At 41.6% G+C, this 23,826-nt stretch overlaps 1 protein-coding gene across 1 annotated transcript in view; it reads left to right on the plus strand.

Moving 5' to 3' along the window:
• rap1gapb (RAP1 GTPase activating protein b) overlaps positions 1 to 23,826 on the plus strand; it is a 52,676-nt gene that overhangs the window by 23,532 nt on the left and 5,318 nt on the right. The window contains exons 4-20 of the mRNA XM_070902584.1: positions 6,658 to 6,693; positions 8,159 to 8,206; positions 10,368 to 10,406; positions 10,607 to 10,792; positions 11,304 to 11,407; positions 13,665 to 13,743; positions 13,830 to 13,883; positions 13,986 to 14,069; positions 14,161 to 14,261; positions 14,692 to 14,821; positions 17,615 to 17,770; positions 17,942 to 18,013; positions 18,116 to 18,202; positions 18,627 to 18,776; positions 20,639 to 20,770; positions 21,996 to 22,073; positions 22,998 to 23,107. Of these exons, the coding sequence (XP_070758685.1) occupies positions 6,658 to 6,693; positions 8,159 to 8,206; positions 10,368 to 10,406; positions 10,607 to 10,792; positions 11,304 to 11,407; positions 13,665 to 13,743; positions 13,830 to 13,883; positions 13,986 to 14,069; positions 14,161 to 14,261; positions 14,692 to 14,821; positions 17,615 to 17,770; positions 17,942 to 18,013; positions 18,116 to 18,202; positions 18,627 to 18,776; positions 20,639 to 20,770; positions 21,996 to 22,073; positions 22,998 to 23,107 (1,646 nt within the window). The remainder of the gene's footprint in view (positions 1 to 6,657; positions 6,694 to 8,158; positions 8,207 to 10,367; positions 10,407 to 10,606; positions 10,793 to 11,303; positions 11,408 to 13,664; positions 13,744 to 13,829; positions 13,884 to 13,985; positions 14,070 to 14,160; positions 14,262 to 14,691; positions 14,822 to 17,614; positions 17,771 to 17,941; positions 18,014 to 18,115; positions 18,203 to 18,626; positions 18,777 to 20,638; positions 20,771 to 21,995; positions 22,074 to 22,997; positions 23,108 to 23,826) is intronic.

Consider the following 23,826-nt stretch of genomic DNA (forward strand, 5'->3'; position numbering starts at 1 on the left):
GAAGGCAAAAAATGCCCCCAAAAAAGTATCCACAAAAAAAGAAATACACATCAGTGAGCCACATTGTCATGACATGTCACCGTACAGGTCAATCCCAAATACATCATCCTGCTGCTGTAAATATTCTTAGCGCACCAAATATACCTAAGATAAAAACTACAGTGTGTCCAGATGTTAAAAAATAATGTAATTATATATTTGTGGCCCAGGAACGAGTGCCACAGACAGAGTTACTCAGAAAGAATTGAGAGGAAGACAAACACATCGAAGGTTTTGGTCTTTTCATGGGATTTGTTGACAGTAAGAAAAATATAGAGTCATGTGTAATGTAACCCTTTAAAGGCATTAATGATCTCATGAGTCCAGTACACAGAGTTGCTGTTAGTATTGAAATAGTGTTACCAGTCCATCCCTAGCTTCGATGCGTCTGTGCATTTTAATTCAGTAGTGGTTTCCTCCCTCCGTTTCGCTCATCATATCCTCTAGCTGTTACACCCAGGTGAAAGGTGCCTCTAATGGCCCCCACCCGTGGTAGCTGTTGTCAGGCTGTTATGGTGCCTGACAGAAGAGTCTGTGCCCTCTGTCACAGGCTTCTGGGATAAATATAGATCTGCAGCAGTTGTTCCTCTCTAATACATACCATAGGAGGCACATTGGTGGTATTTTTGGCACACGTGCAGTGGAAATACAATTTGCAAGGGATTAATAAGATGTAGTTAAATATGGAGCTGCACAGAATAGACTTGCCGGGATACATTAGTTTGTATTTTTGAAATGTTTCCATGTCTTCATGTGAGATGTGCTCTCAATTACATATTTTGGCATGTCAAATTGTAGACCTAATGCTTTTGTAATGTTACAAGTTATATGGAAACCAGCAAGCTTCATGTTGCAAGTGCCAACATGGATTGTGTGGGTCTGTTGTGACAGGGAGTTGTCATTACTACAGTACATATATGGGGTTATAGAGTTTAAACAAGGTGGCAACACTTTATAGTTTCATTGCTGAAATTGCCAGTGGTTGGAGTTAAAAGCTCTTCAAGTAATTCAGTCAAGTTTTTTCTGAATAGAACAGAGCCGATGAAAGGACTCAACACAAATTCAAAGTAGAGCTTGGAGAAAAGCTGAGTTTGACATATTGAAAGGTGCTGCATCGTCTTTTCATTAGATACATAGTCTGTCTGTAAGTTGCAGTGGAACATTGGCACATAGACGCAGCTACAGAGAATGCTATCTGTGTCTTAAATCTACTTAGTGTGGAACTGTAAAGGTTTACTTGGCACTTCTGCAACTGCTCTCTTCAGTGTGTTGCAATGATGTAATCAGAGCTGATGGCCTGAAGGTTTTTACACTGTGATCTCCGAGTCTGACTACAAGACAGGAGTCTCTTTTCAAAAAAAGTCGTTCATCCACACGTGCTTATGAGCGCCCATATACGTGCTTCATGTGTGATTATCACAATTACTCCCGTATTCAGCTCGTCTTAAAGGGGAACTCCACCAATTTTATACAGCAAAGTCAGCTCACAGGTCTTTGGGAGCACTATTGCATATGTGGAAAAAAGTTGCATATAGCCTCGTGACTCCAGAGGGAGCTGCGCAAAGTCCAATAAAGTGCCTCAAGTGAAGTCACTTGGCTGAAAACTGCACGTCTGAACATGAAAAGAAATCTGGGTGTGTGGAGGTAGAAAGAAGTGAGCTTACCAGACCTCTGTAGCCGGCTCCTCATCTCTGCTGGAGGCTAGCAGCTCAAGGCTACATTAGCTGCTACTAGCATAACACACCTGAATCTCTGAATGAACTGCTGGTGGTTAAGTTGCATTTTGGGTAATGTAGGCGCCTGGTTTTGAAAAGGAAGAAGAATGTAAAAAAGAGGATATCTCTGCTTCCTCCTCCTGTCCATCTTGAGTCCAACAATGTTATAGCAGTAACACTACTATAGTACTATTTTAATGATTTCATTAACCTGGTCACCTTGTCAAGTTCAGCAGTAATAGAAGTGTCCCAATGGATTCAGCAGCTTTATGTTGAAAGTTCAAGGTTTTTGCTTTCTTAAGTCCTTAATTAGGCAGTTCGTGATAATGATGCATACACATACAAATGCCCAGCAGATGTTAATCAAAATGCAAGAGATGTTCTCTGTTACAGGGAGAGTTACTGTGCCTCTTTGTCTAAACTGATGGTTCACTGCTTTTGCCAGAGTGAAGACAGAAGGAGATCTGCTTCAGCATAGAGAAAGCTCCGCAGCAGCTCTGTAGACCTTAACCTCTGTGGCAATCAACCAGCTCGTCTGAGACGTTGATGGGGTGGAGGGGGCCATCTGTGTGAACTCCATTTGTGCCCCCCCCCCCAGGCCCCAGTGGCCACAGCAAGGTCAGGCTAGTCTCTGGAGCCAGACCTGATGAATGGACCCCGATGGATTTTCTCTGGCTGAAATGATAGGCTTCTGTGCCCATTGATTGACTCCCTTTGAAGTTTAGTTTTCCATTTTACTGTATTGCCTTTGAGGATGCGGCTAACCCAGAGAGCATAAATGGAGGGATGGTTAGTGAGTAGGCGTGGGGGATATTTTCTTTGGATGCAAATCATTGACAGTTTGCTCGTGGAAATTCAAATGGCGCTCTGGTTGTGAGGAGTTAATGAAGTACTGGAGTCAGAGATTTACTCCCCAGCTTGCAGACTGAGGAGAAAGGTCTGGACTGTACAGTTCATGGATATTAATACCTCTCAATGTGTATTCACTCACATACTGTATTTTGACTCACTCAGCCATTCAGCCAAGTCAGTCACACGATCAATGAATCAGTTGATCAGTCAACCATTTACTCTCTCACTCATGCACTCCCACTGTGTCTCTTTCTTAGGCAAAAACAAACAAACACACACACACACACACATTGCAATTGCTGGTAATCGACTCTGAGAAAAAGAGATATGTAGCTCTCAACCCCTCAGGCATTAAAACAGTGATAGTATATTCACTGCAGCGGCTCCTTATTGTCTTTGAGGAGACAAAACGTGAGCAGCTTAAAAGACCGAAGGACACGAAGTCTGAAAGTCCAGCGAAGACACTTCCAAATCAAATCTGTGATTCCTTTCACTTGTTTGTCGCTTATCTTGGTCGTCTTCAGCACATATTGTTCCATTAGATCACATCAAATACTGTAGTCACCAAAACCAAGCAGGATTCTACAACAGCGGGTTGACTTTCCTAACAGCTTGAGCTGAATGTCGCGGTCACCAACTCAGCTTCGCAATCAGTATGCTTTATAACTGAAACAATGTCAGTGCTCATAGTGTAAATCTGAACAGTGATTAATATCGCCCTCACATTTTGCCATCATGAACCAATTATACGTGATTATCAGGCAATTGTGTAATTAGTATTCAGCTCTCCTCTGTATGTTCTCAAATCCCAGTTTGGCATTCAGTTGAAGCCAGTCTGGACCTGAGAAAACAGATCACCAGTAATGAATTGTAACCTCAAGCTGAGACAGTGTTCATTCTGGTGCAGAATCACTCTACTGAAAGTTTTCTCTGTCCATATAACATTTATATTTTGTGCTCTTTTTATTCAAACTACATAACCTTGTGTGTACTTCCCATCGAATTTACTCAAGGGAAATCAATACAGACGGTTCGCTGACTGTGTTTATCTTCTATTGCAAAATGAAAAATGCTTAACATATATGGGTAGAATCTGTCGTCTTGAAAGCTTTCAGCTTTTTATTTTGTAGAAGTAGGTCAGTGTTGATATCTGATGTTGGCCTGATGGAGAGAGCTGCACAGTAAAGACTCTGCTTTCACAGAACGACAGCTCCCCTTTCATCCCTCATCTTTTTATCAATCCTTCCCTCCTCTGTCTTCCACCATCTCTTTTATGCTCTCATGTCACACTAGTGTTTAACTATGCACAGATGATTTTGGAGGTGCTGAGGTTGGCTAACTCCTCCATCAGGCTGTGGCATCTACACTTGCAGGGAACTGGGCTGCTTGCCTGTCTCACATGTCTCCCCTGGTGGAAGTGATAACACTTGGAGCTTTCACATTGTTGCTTTCTTACCAAGGACATGGTGCAGTGAAAAGTGCCTGATGCATTCCCGTGTGGAGTCCCCAGAGTGCACCACTCATTTATTAACCTTTCTCACTCATTTATGATGGCTACTTTATGTTATTAAGCATTGATTGTATCCATATCTGTCTGAATGCTTGTACTGGAATAGAAGCAAAAACAGCTCATAATCAGCACTTTCAATCTATAAAAGCTCTGCAGGTATAATTAACCTACTTCTCAACTTGTGCTGTAAAATGCATGGAAACATAAACTGTAAAATATATGGACATTTCTAGGAGTGTCCTTAATTGCCTTCGAGGTAAAAGAAATGTACACTGACCTGTTTTCATGTCTGCCTGTCTGTATGCAGCAGATGACAAGTGTTTCTTTCTTAAGAAATATGATATGTAAGGAAAGAGGAAGAGAATACTCTTGTCTCATATTGTGATACAACAAAAAAGAGAACTATGTATTCTTTTGTGTGTCCGCATGCAAGTGTGTATGTGTTTGCATTAAAAAGAGAAGATAATTGTGCAGAGTACACAGGGAGGGGAGAAACGTTCTTCCTCCTACTTCCTCCTGAACAGCTGTGTGGGTCCATGGGAGGGTGGAGATCATGAAAAAAAAGGGAAGGAAGGGAAGTGATATGCTCGTAGTACAGCACTTGCTTTTACCTCACACACTGATGTATGGATTCTGATGGACAGCTATCAAGTTTTCTCTTCTAGTTTATTGCCAGAGTGGCAGTGAGTGTGAAGTGTCATTGTCAATCTCGCCTTTCTCCTTGTGGCTGACAGTGACATCAACACCCTCGCTCTTGTCAGCTTGCCTGCATCCGTACTTGTGGAAAGATGACTGAGCTCAGGGTAGCTAAGAATGCCTTATTGGATGGACTGCTCAACAGTCCCCCCAGTAAGCCTTTTCTCAAGAGACGGTGCCTCAGTGATGTGAGTATTTTTCACTTGCTGGAAGTGAGAGATTCTTTTCGCTCTAGTTATTGTTGCTTGTTTAATTCTTAAGGTAGCTTAGAGACAGACAAAGATATGTTTGGTGGTGCAGGACAGTACATATTGGATTTTTGTACATTGTAGAGGTAGATACAAGCTCCACTTCCCTAGGATCTGTTTTTAGCCCCATACAGACAGAATCAACTGTGTTTGTGTTTGGGGAGAAACTGCCTACAGAACATACAACATACTTTTTAGTTTTTAACCTGATGATAACTTGCAAAGTACAATTGGCAAATTCTGTAATGATTCTATTTTTATTAGGACGTATATCTACATAGCTATGGTGCACGTTCTGCTGCACTAAAGCACAATCCAGGCGTGCATTGCTTCCTTTCTTTCTCAGGAGAGATTCAGTCGTTGTGGTTCACTGATAATTTGGTCAGTATAAGACAATGTTTGTTGATGTTTGTTTTGCAGTCAGTAGAGCAGTATCTCCCTGAATATCATATGGCACTGTTTATTTTCACATGTAACAATAGAACAAGGCTGCACCTTTGGCTTTACTAGGTCAGGTTCAGGTGTGTGTGTTTTGGTTTTATGGGAGGTGATGTGTTCGTTTAAGTTTACAAGTATGTTTTAGTGCGTGCACATGTGCGCTTTCCCGTGGTTTTCTGTGTGTGTGTGTGTGTGTGTGTGTGTGTGTGTGTGTGTGTGTGTGTGTTCTGAAAGCCCTGCAGCACCCCTCAGTAAATTTAAGCTGTCATGTGGAAACATCAGCTTGGCACTTCAGTCCACTTGTGTTACATGGTGAACAGAGGGCTCACCCCACAACAAGCCCTGCCGTCAGGGCTGCTGCGATCCTCTTCATCTCAGGTTGGCGTTGCTTACAATCCATAATGTGGCCTCTGCAGATGAGAAACACATGCCTGAGAGTGTTTTCTTCTACTTTAACCTGTACCAGTACCTCTGCTAATTGGACAAAACGCTCAATTATGTTGTGTGGCAGTGCACGGTGGAGGTGTAATTATAAATCCAGTAGCTGGATTGAAGCCTCTTTGTCTAATGAGCAGGACTGATATCAGTACAGCACCTGGACACATGTTGATTACAAAACATGAAGATTATAACACGGCAGACATAAAACCCAGTTGCCAGACCATCCATGTCAATTTATTTTTATTTCCTGTCTTGTACACTCCCTATCTGCTTGTTACCTGATAATGTGTGTCTCATTGACACATTAATGTGACTATGCTTCAGACACCAAAATCGTATTGTCCTCCAGCTAATTTGGCCTGTTGCTTGTAGTCATGTGAGCTGGTGGCTGTAGCACCATGGAGCTTTGTGGTTCATTTTCCCCTAAGAGTTACTTGTTTACAGTGTCTCTGTCTTCAAGCGTGGAGGAATAATTCTCCTGGAGTTGAATGGAGCCTCAGTGAGATTGGTGTCAAGTGGGGTCGGGGAGGCGTCATAGTGAAATAAGGAATTAGGGGGTGTCAGGGATTCCAACAGGAGGTCTTGTGTCTTGAGACTGCACAGCCAGCTTTTCCCAGTGAGCAGAGATGAAGGACGAGTGAAGACGGCAGGGAAACCATATCAACACAACTGTCAAACCCATGTACCTTTGTGGATCTGTGTCAACTCTCTTCCCCAGACCTCGGACCTGTTCGCCATGATCGAGAGGATGCAGGTACTGTAAGTTAAGTGGTCCCCAGGCTCTGCCTTTTATACTTGCTGCCTAAACTCGTCCGTCCTTCGTCCCAGGCTTTAATCAAAGGGCATCCCCAGAATTTCACTCGCTTCGGACATGAAACTTCCATTTATTTCTATTCCGAGACTCCCATTTTTCTGCTCTTCCTGCTATTTTTGCATTATAGATCAACACTTTTATGTGTGTGTCCACGTATCCCTGTCTTTGCTTTTAATGTGTCTTTTGGTATTTGCAGCAGTGACAGCCCTATGCTGCCTCTAGAAACCTGATGCTTCTGAAATTTCTGAACAGAGCCTTTGTATTTTCTCTTGACAGCTGTGTAGTTTTTCTCTGCATCATCAGATGTGTGAAATGCTATGTTTTCCAATATGCTGAAGTGGATTTGTAGGAATGTAGTTTGTTTTGTAGCCAGCGATGTTCAACTCCAGAGTTACACAACCAGAAGTAGTAGATTCTGAACGAGCCAGTGGAAAGACATCAACACAGTTTAAACAGATGCTTTGATCCAAGAGTGTCTTTGAAACTATAAGCATCTGTACTTTCCCTTTTAACTGGATCATAATATAGTTTTCTTTTGTTCTTCCTTTTGATCTTGACTGAAGTGTCTGTAAACTAACAAAAGGTATTTTTTCTCACATGCATCCTCTCCTTAGGAGTCAAAGACTGTATGAAATTGACCTTTTTAGCTTCTGCATTGCTGTCAGGGTCAACTTAACATGATCGTCTACTATTATAATATCTTAGGTGGAAGAATAGAATATTGCTGAAAGAGGAACAAAGGAGCAGCACTCCTGAGTTGCAGACAACAGGAGCATGTTTTATTATTAGTGATGCGTATTTTCCAACAACAAGTAAAGGGAATGAGGGAGGGGAAGAGAAACAGAAGCAGTGGACTAGTCTTCAAAGAATTAATTTAACAAAAGCATTTCCAATTTCTATTTGATTCATCTTCCTTAGTCCTTAAAAAACGTTTCAAATCATGCTGCGGGGTATTCCACACAAAGGGGCCACGGAGGAATCTCTCTGTGCTTTGGGAACTGTCAGTAGTTATGTGTCAGCAGAATATAAATAGATATGATGATGGTAAGCCCTATTTTGGCACTTTTTGGCCCTCAAATGGAATTGTGGTTAACTGTATCTGCAGTATGGCTTTGTCACTCACTAAAGTCCCAAAGATATCGCTCTTCCTTACTTCCTCTTTCTGTGGCCCATCTGGTGATTGAGCTTCTGTTATGTAAACATGAATTATCGCCACTGTGCTGTTGCACAAGACATTTCATGGAATTTGACAATCAAAAATGTTCTGTGTATGTCTCTTTGTCTCTCTTTGCCCATGTGTAAACCTGTTTTGTACACATTTCACCTGTTCCCTCAGTATCCTATCATTTCTCTCTCTCTCTCTCTCTCTCTCTCTCTCTCTCTCTCTCTTGCTCTCTCTCTACAGGGTTGCAGAATGGATGAGCAAAGATGCCCCCTCCCTCCCCCCCTCAAAGTAAGTCGCAAATCCTCACATCTCCTCGTAGACTACAGTCTGGTAAAGCATCCGTAATGGCAGAGTTATAAACCTTTTCTTATCAGCTGTCAGACAGGCTTTAGGATGCTCACCGACTGAGTTAGGAACTCAACGGGGACTATGACCGCAAAATCCTAAGCTGTCCTATTACCTAGACAGGCTAATGCAGTTGGCATTGAAGACTGGGAGATACTCTCAGCAGGAGGTCTGAGGTCAAGTCACAGAGGCCACACAATAGTTGGTAATCATCTGAAAGAATATAAAACCATTCATTGATATGGGCCTACAACAATCAGGTAACCTGGTGAGGGGTTGGCTTCCCCCTAATATGTAAGATGTGGTTTTGAAGTTTGAAGACAAGACTTATATACAGGCTCCTATACAGCCTAATGTAGAAAGAGCAAGTTCTATAGTCTCATTTGGCATTAATAATTAAAAGCAATTAGCTGTCAATGATGCACACTATATGGTCAAAAGTATAACAGTACACCCATGTGTGATTGTTGAACTTCTCATTCCAAAACCATTGGCATTAATATGCTGCTGCAACTCTTCCACTCTTCTGGGCAGGATTTCCACACAGTGTTTGAACCTAACTTAAGGGTTTTATTTCCATTCAGCCACAAGAGCATTAGCGAAGTCAGGCATTGATAGTGGGCAATAAAGCCTGGATCCCACTTGGTGTTACAGTTCATCCCAAAGGTGTTGGATGGGGTTGAGGTTGAAGGGTTCTGTGCAGGCCACTTCTTCCACACCAAACTTGGACAACCATTTGTTTAAGGACCAGGGAGGTAGTGCCATGTTGACACAGGAAAAAGGCGTAAGCACACTATAGTCTAAAATATTATTGTGTATTGCAGCAGTTAGGTTTCCCTTAATTAGCGCTAATGGGCTTAGCTCATACCATGAAAACAGCTCTCAGCCAAATTTACATAAAAGTAACAGGACACACACATCCTTTTGCCATTAGTGTACCATGGCCCCTGCCTGAGTCAGTTTTATTGTTTGGTTGTAGATGTTCCTCATTTCCAGCGGATAACTGCACAAATGTAGACAATGTAATGGAGCTACAGTGGAGACTGGCTATTTCAGCTACCCGCAACACCAATAAAACCACCAGGATCGCTGCAGTGAGCAACAGCTTCTGTTGTCGATCTGATAGTCGGTCGGTCAGTTCACTGCTTCGACTGTAACTTAAATATCTTGACAGCTAATTTCGTACAGACATCCATGGAGCCCAGAGGATGAGTCTTTTTCTCTTGTACCACCTCCACCTGGTAAATAGAATTGCCAATAGTGCAATATCATAAGAGAGGTTGTATTTTGTGGAAGGGACTGTGACTTTCACTTAGTTGAATATATATATAAAAAAAGCGCTCTTGCTGTCACTTCTGCCACATATAGCCTATAACTTGTAACAAGTCCAGACATGCTCTGCTGGCATTGTTGAATGGCATTCTTAGGATATGAAGAAAGTCACTGCCTAAAATTGCAGGAAAGTTGGTTTGCCAAAGAAGTAAATTGCACAAAATGGTTTCGGGAGCACAACGAACATCACAGATTGTTGCCATAGTAACCAATATCAGAGGGTAAAATGAGAGATGAAATATTTGTTATTGTTTTTTCCAATGGTGTGTTTTAAATAGTACTGCATGCATTAGCTGCCAGTAACTCGAAGTAAGCTTCTCTCGCACCAACACATGCATACCCAGTAGAAAGTGAAAGGTTATGCTGTTGTCCCATTTTCATGTCAATACTGAGAGATTTTAGCACCCAGTCTTTGAAGTGATAAAATATTTGAATATTTAACAAATGACAAATGCCAAGTTGAATTTCCTCGAGTTCCAATAGTGACATAATGACAACAAAAACATTGAGTACAGATTGAAGCCTCAGATAAATGTTACTTGCTAACAAAAAAGGGCTACGTATTCATTAGAGTGGAATATAAGGCATTTGTAAGAAAGGCTGCTAATGTGGCCTCTGTAATCCTGAAAAATGTAGAACTGCATGAAGCTGTAGTTAATATTCTGTCACTGTGTTGATGCTCATTGTTATTTTCCTCAAAGAACCAAAACTGAAAGTATGACTAGAAGCGGCTGTTTGTCAGCTTGACTCATATTCGTTTCCTTCCCTGCAGACAGAAGAGGACTACATCCCTTATCCCAGCGTTCATGAGGTACATACAGTGTACTGTCCACACAAATAACTCGCACTACACACTATACATTTTAGAGATATCAGAAACTATAAAGCTAAAGGTTTAAACAGGTAAAACATAGCAGAACGATGAAAGCAATGCAGTGCTTGATGCAACACACGGACTATTAGTTACTAATCAGTATTCTTCTCAACATTATTATTGTCCACCACTGTCAGGTTCTGGGTCGCACTAGCCCTTTTCCACTCATCCTGCTGCCCCAGTTTGGAGGCTACTGGATCGAGGGGACCAATCATGAGCCTAAAGACCCACCAGAGGCTGATCAACCCCCCTGTCCCACCTCCCACATCAAACTGGAGACGAACAGCACCGCCAAGATCTACAGGAAGCAGTTCATGGGCAAGGTGAGGATGGGGGAAAAGGGGTCTGGTTTTATGAATTACAAAACAGCAAAAACAATAGTGATTTATTCTGTAGCATCATAAAATATAGAGTTGGGATTTTAAAATAATATCTGCCTCTAAAAAATGTATCAAACAAGGAAAACTGTGTTTGAAAGAATTGGTATTAAATTGACAGAACTCAGCTCGTTTGTGTATTTTGTTGCTTGTGACATTAAAGTCAAATTCTCCCTTTTGAAAACATTGAAAACTAATGGCCTTCTCGTAAGTATATCCGTTATATACTTAAGCAGTTGTGTGTTGTCTGTGTGTGTGTGTAGAAGTTGATACATGGTACCTTGTTTCACGCCTTTTCCTCAAGGGAAATTCAGCTATTTTCCTTAATTAAAAGACTGTTATTCTCTCTCCACCTCTCAATTTCTAATTTATTATATCCTTTTCTTTTTATCATCACCCGCTGTCAGTTGCTGGAGGAGTATTCATTCTTGCATTTCTTCTGCTTATCTGCGCCCAGGAACACTTCAATTATTACACCATGGATGCTGCCCTGGGCCACTTGGTCTTTTCCATGAAATATGATGTCATTGGGGATCAGGAGCATCTGCGCTTGATGCTTCGGTATAATTTCCTATTATCTGTATTTATTTATTTTCTCACTAGTTCCTTCTAAATCACAGTCTTCTCCTTCACAATTTCTCTTTCTGTGTTTCTGTCTCCATGGCCCCTTTTCTCACGCAACAGCTCTGGCTTCAAATATCCATGTAATTCAGTGATTTTTTTTAGCATTTACTCACAGGCCTCCCAAACAGAGCCATTGCACATAGAGTATTTTCACACATGACTTGACTGTTCCGAACAGATTAAGTTTTAATTTTTTTTATAGTGTTAAGTCAAGCAAAAATGACACCAAGGAGGGAGAGCATCTCAATTCTCACAGGTTGCCCTTAGTGATGAATTAAAATGTATTTTCCAGCTCGTTTGCTGACAATAGGCTGTGCTGTGGGACGGCTTGCCACTGCTGTCAGAGGGCACCAATAAACTTTCTCATCGATTTCATCTTCAATTAATTATGACTTCAGACATCTGTCATCGTCAGTGACAGTCTCCAAGCCACTATTGTTAGAGGACTGCAACTCTTATGACTGCACTTACCCCCCTTACAAATTTCATCTGAGGAAGGGCTTCACAACACCTAACACACATCTGCAGTGAACACCTTTTCACCTTAACTAATACTGCGTCTCGTAACATCCAGCTATCTAACAAAAAATACCCCAGAAATAATATCAAAATAATACTATAAAATCATGTTATAAACAAAACTAATATAAATTATACAATGACCTTTTGAAATAATAATCCCATCCCAGATTTGTAAACGGTTCTGCTTTTATGTCCTTAAAACCATAACAAAACACATGCCAGCGTCAGTCATTTATGCTCTGCGAGTTGTGTAATAAAGTATAAATAACAGTGTTAAAATGTTAAAAGTGCAGCATTTAACACTCAAGCTTCCCTGTATAAATGTTGACTGTAGAAAAACTGTGCCACAAAGTACTCAACAATCAGCACACTGTTCCTCTCTGTCGTACAAGTGTAATGCCTCCCACCCACCATCACCCAAACTGGTGCTCACTCACTGAAATCCTCTACTCCTTCCCATTCTGCTAAAGACAGACGAGGGGCAGAGAGGCAGAACTCAACGCACCATATAACCCGTGAATTAATTTTAGCACAGGAGAGACTCCACTCCAGATTATAATAGCCACATTCCCTCTTTGTTAATGGAGCTTTGAGCATGTCGCGAGTTAACAGTCACTCAGCCCACAACATTTTTCACATAGTGATGATTTCCACTGGGTGGGCACCACCCACAGTCACCCCATCATCCCAGTCAAACTCAGTCACCTCGGCGAGTGTAGTCACAGGCACTGACTCAAAGTCATAATCTCTTTTTTTATTTTACTGTTAATGCCCTATACACTGTAAGAACTTTATCATACTATCATACAAGATTTCAGGTTGTTAGGACTATAATAAATACGCCCAAATCCCCTTAGTTATTGTACAGCTGTCAAGCTTTACGTTCTCACACAGCATGATCTCGGTGGAAGATTAACCACCATTTATTTAAATGGGTCCTTGACTTCGGACAGAGGGAGACAACAGCAAACTTCTCACTTGTAGCCAGTGAGCTTTGATTTTTGCTAGCTAGCAAATTGAGCTAATGTTAGTGTTTAAAAATCTCTCGTGTCTCTGGCTGACTTTTTAATGTTACCAGCTGTTTTTGATCGCTGTTTAGCATTTTGTGGCTTGTTTGTTGCCTATTATCTTTGTTTGTTGTTATCTTTAAATGTCCATTTTTACCATGTAGTGGAGAGCTGTGTGGCTATTGTACCATGATGCTTTAGAGGCAACAAGGAAGAGAACGGTTTGGTGTGTTGAACGTATCCAGGGATGAGTCACGTCCAATGCTAACGTTGGCAGCATGCTGTTGCATCCGGTCTTTTTTTTTTTTGGAATAAGTATTATCTCACCAACATTCTGGACACGGATCACTTTGTAGCACTCAATGGGTGTACAGTTTTTGTTGTATTGTTTATTGTACCCCTTGGATAGAGCAGTGACCCCCTAAAAAAGTGGTGATGCCCATTCGACCCTCTCCCAGGCAATCTTGGCAGAAACACATCAAGCGTAAAAGACCATTGTGTTCCCACCTCCATGTAGAATTGCTAGGAAAAGGTTCCCTTTGAACTAGCAGTTCACTTGCATGAATGCTAAGCTTCAGAGATAGAAACTATTAAAGCAGGAGGATTTCTTTGGATTAGAAACTGAACATTGAGCATTTTGACTTTTCAAACTGTTTGCCTTTCAGCACAAAGCTGAAGACCTACCATGATGTGATTCCCATTTCCTGCCTTACCGAGTTCCCTAATGTGGTTCAGATGGCCAAGGTATCGCACAGAATATATTGTCAAAAACCTTTGTTTCACTATATCTTTAAAATGAGAAAAGCTGACAATACTTTTTCCCCTCACAGCTTGTTTGTGAAGAAGTAAACGTGGATAGGTTTTATCCTGTCCTCTACCCAAAGGTAGGCACTAGGCCTCATTGTGACTTTTCTAAATACCACTCTTGCTACTCGCTATCCACCAACACCACATGTCCGTGAACCTTCCTCTTCTCTCCTCCTCAGGCATCAAGGCTCATTGTGACCTTTGATGAGCATGTGATCAGCAACAACTTCAAGTTTGGGGTTATTTATCAAAAGTTTGGCCAGGTGAGTGCGCTTCAGAGATACCGCTGCTAATCTCTGCTTTAGAAGTCATGTGTCACTCACACTGAAAATGTCCTTTGCTTCCTCCTCGTAGACATCAGAGGAGGAGCTGTTTGGGAACATGGAAGAAAGTCCTGCCTTTGTTGAGTTATTGGAGTTTCTGGGCCACAAGATTGAGCTTCATGACTTTAAGGGGTTTGGACACTTTTCAGTTCAATTTATTTCACTCTTCTCAGCAGCAGATTTAAACACTTGTGGTTAATTCTCAGTATAGCGCTCCACCTGTCTATCAGAAGTAGGCCATTATTCACTTTGCTATTGATCAGAGGGGCTTTAAATGAATCCCTGAAAAAGGGATTTAGAGTGTCGTGATATTTGCAGTGTTGCTGACATTGTGATTGAGTAGGCAGAAGAAGTGCCCTTGGCATTCCCTCAATGATGGATGAGCATGGATGGACCGGGTGCTCTGAGAGCAGGCTCTTATGTTCCAGTCCTAACACCGCTTTGTCTCTCTTCTGTCCTCCTCTCGGCTGTTCACCTCAAGCCTCTCTTTGCCTTTTCTTCTCACTTTCTTTCTCTCTCTTTTTTCTTGCGTCTGCCCTTAAATCTCCTCTTTCTTCTTCAGGTTTCGGGGTGGGCTGGATGTCACTCATGGGCAGACGGGGACAGAATCCGTCTACACAAGTTTCCATAATAAGGAGATTATGTTCCATGTGTCCACCAAGCTGCCTTACACAGAGGGAGACTCACAGCAGGTATAGTGACATGACAATGATTAATTATCAGGCTAACTAATTTGTGTTTCCAGGGCAGCTTTCAGTTTCCTTCACTAATTGATTTGTAAAGGCATCTCCTTGTGACTCCTCCATGTGTGAAACTGCAGCAGTAGCATTTAATGAGTCAGGGCTGTAAAATCCAAATATAGGTCTTTTAAGTTAATGTTGAAGCAAGACGAACTGTTTGAATCTGGATCTGCACAGACTAAAATCAGTGGTTAAAGGAATTATTATCATTAGCTTTCTTGTTGCGAGTTAGATGAGAGGATTAGCACCTCTCTCATGTCTGTACAGTAAATATGAAGCTATTGTCAGCTTAATTTAGTACACATACTGGAAACGGGGCAACAGCGAGGCCTGACTCTGTCCAAAGGAAACAAAATCTGTCTGCCAGCACCTCTTATCTCTCTAATAAATAGGTTATATCTCTGTCTAATCTGTACTAAAACATGTAAAAATGACAAGTTGTACTTTTACAGAGGGTTATGTGCGGGACTATTTCCCAGCAGCCCTGTACTACAAGTTGTCATTTTTAACTTTGTTTTTTGTGCAGTTTAAATAATTAATAATTAGTGAGATTTAGAGATAATGGTAGGCAGGTTTTATTTATTTATTACCTTTGGACAGAGCCAGGCTAGCGGTTTCCCTCTGTTTCCAGTATTTGTGCTAAGCTAAACTGGCTGCTGACGGTAACTTCATATTTATTGTACTGACATAACAGTGGTGTTGATCTTACGTCTAACATTTAGGTTTGCTGGTTTGATCTCCTCACTTACCCTGCTGTCATTTACCATTTCTGCCATTGTTAGCATTGCAGTGGCATTGAAGTTTCTCTGCTGTTGGTTTGTGGACTTTCATTTCTTTGATGCCATGTTGCAGTAAGCTGCATTAGAATGGTTTTGAACTTATCACAGTAACCCTGCACAGACTGGAGGCATGAAGAGAAACAGAGGGCATAAACAACACCCACATGGGATGATTCACGAGGGAGCTCAAGAAAAAGGAGGCAAAGTGCAACTGTAATAAAACAGAGTTATTTCAGGAGGGAGAAAGTTGCCAGATCTGACTGAATGTGATCCTCGGTGTCTCAATCCAGCCCCACACTTGCTGAGTTTGTTTTTAACTGTCCATGGTGACGCTTGACTTGGCAGTCCATCTGCACAGAGAAAGTGAGATGAATGTTATTCAGCTATCTGGGTTCAGGAAGCTCTTGTGTGAGTAAATACTAAAGCTGACAGCTAATAAGCTCTGGGATGATGCAGTAGTAACCTGGCTGCCCTGCCTGTGCAGCCGCATTTATCCTGCTTCACTCTCAGCCTTCACTACTGTCTTAGAGATACATTTTAACAAAAGTAGAACTCAAATTTCATCTTTAAATATATCAAATATGGTCTGGTGATTTTTTCTGATGAAGGATAAAAGTCATTTGTACATATTTGATGAATGAAGTTTGGAGTGTTCTCTTACCCTTTGAACTATTTAAAACATTTTCCGTTTACTTAATATTTCTGGTATATTTGTGGCTGCTAAGACTTGACGCAAATTATGAAAACTTGCCAGAGCCTGAAACAGATGGTTGATTGTTCTCATGTGAACAAACTGTCTTTTACAGACAGATATAAACAGACTATGAAGTGATTGGACTGCTAACTGGGTGAGAATCATCAATAAATTCCAGCATAAACATTTACTGTGAACACAATTGGTCACCAATTGGACAATTTATTGCAGCATCAGCTAACACTACAGTTAATAGCGACAGGTGTGAAGTGGCTTTGTTTAAAGTTTGTACTGTAGTGTGTTTAATAGCCTGAGGGTAATCAACCAGCTGCAGCGCTGGTGTTAAGATGCTGAGACTACTGAGGAGGAACATGGGAGCTGGGTCTATGTTTTCCTCGATCTGCACTGAGGATATGTTTGATTAAGCATTTCTGTTTGCAAAATCTGATAAATCTGCTTCCACGTACATGCTGTGGGAGAATTTGCGTTACAGTGTCTTAATGATAGATTTTTATCCATTTTGAAGGGATGAACAGAACACCTTTTAACATTCTGATATCCACTAGTATTTTAGAGTATTTTACTGTTAGATTGCTGAAAGATAAACTTTTTAAAAGGCAATGAGGTGACAACATAGAATTCATGTTCAAGCAGAGGAAGAAGGTGTCCTTAATGCTTGGCAACACCAAGCTTATCAAACAGTCTGTCCGTCCTCCAAGTGCACGCGTGTCCTTTTGGCAACTTCTGGCAACAAGGATAATGCAGCTATTCAGCAGCAATGACTTGGGTCACTGACAGTCAGCCATTTGCAGAATCATAAACCATTTTCGTTTTGACTTTGCAGTGCCTCCACTGGTATTCAGATTCATTAATACCATTCCAAACCGTCATCAGCCTTTGAAAGCTTAAACCTAGGTTATTCCAGCCTAGTCGTAGCTATATTAAAAAGATAAGCAAAGTGGATTCATGGGGGGCCTGTAGGTCAGTATATACATTCACAGATGTTATGCATAATATGCATAATATGTATTTATTTCATTTTTGTAATAAATTATTCAGATATAGATTTTTCAGTGCATTAAATCCTGATAGTGTGTGCCACACATCTCAGAGGAGAGGTTGAGCTCTTGGATCGGAGTAATGTCCACCTCTTTGAGGTCTTTCAGTGCCAGTCCGGGAAGTGATTCTGTGATGGGCCTGTGTTTTTGATTCTCTAACTGGTTATTTGAGATGTTTCCGCTGTCGTTAGTTTTGTTTATCTGTGCCACCCAGCTGCAGAGGAAGAGGCACATAGGCAACGACATCGTAGCCATCGTGTTCCAGGAGGAGAACACGCCCTTTGTACCAGACATGATCCAGTCCAATTTCCTGCATGCGTATGTGGTGGTGCAGGTGGAGAACGCGTGTACGGACAATGTCACCTACAAGGTTGGTTTCAAGGACAGCCAAAAACTCTGACTAATAGTGACCTGTAAAACCCATTTTAGATTCACTCATTCATTATTCAGAAGCTTTTATTCTACTGTGCGGCTTTAAAGAGTGGCATTTGTGTCATGTCACAGTGTATCATAACCCGTGCTCACCTGCTTTCTCCTCCAGGTGTCTGTGACAGCACGGGATGATGTACCTTTCTTTGGGCCTGCTCTGCCTGACCCTGCCATCTTCAAAAAGGCCAGCAGTCACACAAATTCATAAACTCAATTCACCTTTACAAGCAGACATCATAAACCTTCATTCTCTCCGCCTTTCTGTCTCCATATTTGCCTTCCTCAGGGCCCCGAGTTCCGTGAGTTCCTCTTCACCAAGCTCATCAATGCAGAGTACGCCTGCTACAAGGCTGAGAAGTTTGCCAAGCTTGAGGTGAGAAGAGTGTTGCAATGCAAACTGCGCCAAAGAAGTGTGAATGCGTATAATGTGTGTGTGTGTGTGTGTGTGTGTGTGTGTGTGTGTGTGTGTGTGTGTGTGCGCACTTGAGCACACCAGTTAGCATAGGTGTGCAACCTGCTGGCTGTATTCTTCATAGGAAGTGATTTCAAGTGACAACATAGATTCATCATCTAACTCTTCTCGAACAACAACCACAATGCAAATGAGCTCCAGTGCTGGTGTCTATCATCCTGATGTGGTGCTGTCATCTAAATGTCATCAGTGTCACCGATATCCCTTCATTTGAAATGATGAACTAACCTGAATTTTAGATTTCAGTGTGAGTACCTGTGCAAACTGACTGTGTTGTTGTTGTTGTTGTTGTTGTTGTTGTTGTTGTTGTTGTTGTTGTTTCCAGGAGCGCACACGTTCAGCCTTGTTGGAGACTCTGTATGAGGAGCTGCACATAAACAGCCAGTCCATGATGGGTCTGGGTGGAGACGAAGATAAGCTGGAGAATGGGGGTGCAGGAGGAGGGGGAGGAGGAGGCTTCTTTGAATCCTTTAAGGTACAGCCCCATCCCTCATTTGACGAGGCACGCCGTTAATCTGCAACTCCACATGCATGAGAGAGAATGGTTATGACTGGAGAAACTTTTAGGATGCTTTTTTTTCCTCCCCTGTCTCTTGGCTGGGATTCTGGGTATTCACACATGAGAAAACAAAGCATAGAAAATTTGCAGTATCTCAAAGGACCAGTCCTGTGGCATTTGATTTCCTCACTTGGCTGCGACTGCTGAACTCGGTGTGTTTTCACATGATGATGTGGTTTTGGGGTTGGAGAGCGTCCTGTTGTGTATGAAAGGCACTTTGCTCCGACTGAGAGTGCTCCATCAATGACCATTAGGGTGGTGGAGCGTAGCCCAGCCGCTGAAGCACGACGGTAGGAGCTGTGATTGTGTGTGCCTGATGAACGATTTAATGACCCCTCATTAAGGAGCTGATGATGCAGTTTGCATGTCTCCCCATGGGCGGCGTTCTCTCACTGTTTTTCTCTTCTCTCTGTGTTGCCGACTAGTTCTTTGTCATCTTTTTCTGTATTCCCGTGCAACTTCAGAGAAATACATCCACCTTTCTCCCAGTCTCTTCTGTCTCTTTAGATCCATCTCTTCTCCATACCTTCATACAATACATCTGAATAAATGTACTCTTGCCTGCAAATTTCTTTTTCTTTCTACCTGTCAAGAGCCATTTTTCTCTCTTTCTCGTCCTCACGCCTCCAGAGATTACATCTGCAAAGATTTCTCACTCTCGGAGACTTTCTGTCTCTGCCTCTGTCCAGCTGTGTAGATTCTGCTGTCCTGCTGTCTCTCCTACTTCCTCTCACTGCCGTCTTTGCTCACACTGTGTCTCTCCGCCCCCTCCCATGACACAAAACTCCACTGTTCCCCCTGTTAAATGACGATTTAGGAGATAGGAGATGCGGCTTCATCCTCCTCCTCCACAAAGCCTACACTCTCCTCGACCTTCTGTAAACCTACATTTCTCTCACGCAGCCTCTCCCTCCTGCCTGTTGACCTGCACTGCCCCTAAGTGTTCAAAAATAGTCCTACATACAAACAAGCATAAACCACTATGAGCAAATACTCATGTGCAAATACAGAAATACACACACACATCCATATACACACACGTATGCCCTCAGGGATTCATCAAATTTATTCTAAAATAAAACACATTAGCACTTCAAAATAGTTTCAGCATGTAGTCATATTATGTTATATTTTATTTTCATCATATGACATATTGACCTTCGTTAAAAGATGATGGGCCAGTTGGAGCAAAGCTATTCTAAAAAGCTGATATTTGCCAGAATATTTGACATTGTATGAAATACATCTGGATATGTAATATAGTTATGGCCCGTATCATTCAATATATTAGTTATGTATTAGTATATTAGGCCTTTTTCACAGCAGACATTTTGACTTAGTCATAGTTGGAAAAGCACAGGTGTTACTAATAACATTAACGATGGCTCTGTTCTATTCAAGACAGTGTGACAGTGAGCCAGCATGCACAATACTACGACTGGAGCAGCCAAATGGAATTCAGCCATCATTCATTTTATTATTGACACCTGTGCTTTTAATATTGGGACATTTTAAAATGTCTTCTGTAAAAAAGGCCCATTCCCACCAAATTTTGTGAATATTCAATATAAAAAAAAACATACACTCATTAGCAAAGTACTTACTAATATGTACATATTGCCCAACTTTTGAAATTGACTTAATTGGGACTTAGTTTGAGTGTAGAGTCACATATATGTGGTATGTATACTGCTTTTTGAAAAATCGGTCAGTGTGTTGCGTTTCCACATAATATCAAAGTGGACCCACTGACGGTATCTCCTCGTTTCTCTCTGTAGCGGGTCATCCGCAGCAGAAGCCAGTCTATGGACGCCATGGGCCTCAGTAACAAGAAGTCACACACAGTCTCCACTAGTCACAGTGGCAGCTTTACCCACAATCCCGCAGAGAGCCCCAAAACCCCGGGGATTGTAAGTAGCCCATTCTGGTTCACATGATGCCCACCTACCACATTCAGGATACAGTATATTTTCACCATTCACAGCGCAGTGGATACAAACTGCTCTAACTCTCTATTCTGTCTTCTAAGCAGCACTTTAGCTAATTACTCCTGGTGGCACATTGTAGCACTTCACTTTCATCACTACGTGAACATCAAAGCACTCGCTTTCGTTCCTGACATTTTACAATTCACTCTTGCTTTGTACTAAAGCGGCTCTCATTGATTGCCTTTTTCCATTTACAGCTCATAGTGTTCCTATTAATGACTAGGTTTTGTTTTGTGTTTTGTTTGGGAAATTCACAGCATAACTCATTGTCAGAATTCATTCATTCATTCTCATCTGTTGAGAGGATCTTCACCACCACATATAGTGACAGTTGGATATCTGGGATGGTGTTAAAAATAGGGTATCCATTGTGGAATGAATCCGATGACTTCCTTCTCAATGCAGGATGACTGATTGCTTGTGAGCCCCAGTGTAGTCTCCTTCCTGAGTCTTGAAGTGAGCTCAGTGTAGCAGCTGTATGACTACCCAGACTCCCTCCCTCCTTACTGTGCTTTTTGTCATGACTGTTTCCTCCTGTAAATGTTACAACCTCTCTACGCAGCCTTGTATATGTGCATGCGTGGCTGCAGAGTATGCACGGCACAAGCCATTAATGCAAGGAGCACACTGTCCTGTTTGTCTCTTTCAAAGATGGGATTCATTATGTTTCAATGACTGACATTGCAGTTTGAGATTTGGTAACTGTCAGTATTTTGAATTGGAACTAAATTAACCCCATTTCTGAAAGGACCGTTTCCTAAAAGCTACCCCTTTGGATATTGTCAGCGCTCTTTGCCCTTTTTCTCCTTCTGAATGCATCACTAAACAGACCTGTATCCCTCAGGGCAGAAACTGCCGACATGCCTGCTACCTCGGTGGCACTCCATCTCCTGCTGTGCCCTCCTGTGTTGGACCCCAGCCTGCTTTTGCTCTAAAAAGCTTCTCACTATTTCCTCAATATCATGTCTATTAAGCCACGCTGCAAGCTCCTTTTCAAGCTCTTTTTTGCACCTTGCTGTTTAGATTCTTTGTGCTGTGCGCATGAGATCTTCTGATGTGTTCTTTTCTTGTCCTTCCCCCTCTTGCTTTTTCAATCTGTCATCTCCCCTCTCTCTGTGCTCCCCTTGCCCTGTCTTGCGTGGTTCAGTCACTGCTTGTTCCAGGGAAAAGTCCCAGTAAATATGGACGCCGAGGCAGTGCCATAGGGATAGGAACAATAGAAGAGGTTCATGTATATTTCTCCCTTCTTGTTTACTATTTTTGTCTCTGGTCTTTACTTTGCTATTGTCTTTTCATAATATAAGTATGCAGTTAGTAGTTCCCTTTTAGTTCCCTTGGCTGTGAGAGGTTTTCAGATATATAGGTGCAATAAGTTATAATGAATTTGTTTAGCTGTGGTTTTAATAATTCCATTCATTTCATTCATCCATACGGTAGCTAATGTATTACAGTAAAAGGGGAATGATCCATCATGCACTGAGGGATGTTACAGCTCATTTATCTTAGTATAAATCTTTCCTGTAATGTAAATAGTTTTTAAAGGAGGATGATTTATTTTCAGATGATTGCGTTTTCTTGATTCATGTTTTGCATGCCTTTGCAGCAGGTCTCAGGGTTTCATGCATGACTTCCTTCACTTCGTTTTACTTATTTAAACTTAAACACTGTAAGAGAAAAGTAAGAAATTCAGAAAAGAAAACTATAAACAGACTCCCACTTGTGTTCTTATGCACAGTCGCTCATTGATGAATCATACTGCGTCTTAAATTAGAGTACCAGATATTTTGAAATTTGAACAAATAAACAGTCTGATCTCAGTGCCACCACACAGAACGCCCAACAGGATGCTTTTAATGTGGAAAGATTAAAAAAAAAACTCGTTTTCATCAGCGATAAGAGTCAGAATAAGGGAATATAGAATGTAAAATCAATTCCTGAAGCCCAGTGTATCATGGATTTGTAAAATTCAACTGTGTCATTACACTATCTCACGATTTCTCAAGCCATCAGTTCATTATTCCTTTGCAGCATATTTCAGTAGCCCACTGTATCATGTACTGGATATCAATATAATTTATGTTGTGGTTGTGAACTGGTTATACTATCCCCTCGGTGTGTGTCTGACTTTCTTCTCCCTACCCACTGTCAGTCATTGATCATTCCTGGGAAAAGCCCAACCAGGAAAAAGTCTGGGCCTTTCAGCTCCCGTCGCAGCAGCGCTATTGGCATCGAGAACATCCAGGAGGTCCAAGAGAGGAGGTGAGAGGAGAGAGCAGAGCTGATCAGCAGGGAGTGGGTAGTGAAGAGAGAATAGTGTTGCAACAGATGGAAGCAAGGACATTAAAATGAGGAACTCAGCCATACACTGTTTAAGATGCAAGCTCTGGTTGGATTGTTGTGCTTTGGAGTGTTTTGAATAACAAAACCAAGATTTTACACAAATTCTAGGTTGTAACAACTCAACAGAAGATTCATAACAGCCTCATGGACCATGCTTGAATACTAATTGATCTGAATTAGGATCATAACCGACGGTTTGGTATTTTCCTGACTTTGAAATTCGCTTTGCCCATCTGTGTGGTATTTTGGTGGCGGGCGCAGAGCACACGATGCAGAGGTGGGAGGTTCATTCAAATGAGGCAGCGCAAAGCAAGTTGCTGTTTTTTTGGCAGAAATTGGGTCTTAGACTTTTAGCTAAGAATAGAACAGTTTGGTGATGTTATTAACTAGAGCAAACTAAATATTTCGAGCAAATGTGCATCGATGACAGAATAATGTTTAAAATGTAAACAAACAAGTTTCATTAAACACTCTGGATGCGCATCAAAATTTTACATTCAATGTGGATAAAGCAGGAACGCCTGTAAATCAGTCTGCAGTTATCCATAAATTAATATGAGCACTTGGAGACACCCACACAGTCAATACGCACTTGTCGTTGGGCGATAAAAATGGGGCCCTTCATTTCATGTAATATT

This window comes from Enoplosus armatus, chromosome 3 (assembly GCF_043641665.1).
Source record: "Enoplosus armatus isolate fEnoArm2 chromosome 3, fEnoArm2.hap1, whole genome shotgun sequence".
Classification (NCBI taxonomy): domain Eukaryota; kingdom Metazoa; phylum Chordata; class Actinopteri; order Centrarchiformes; family Enoplosidae; genus Enoplosus; species Enoplosus armatus.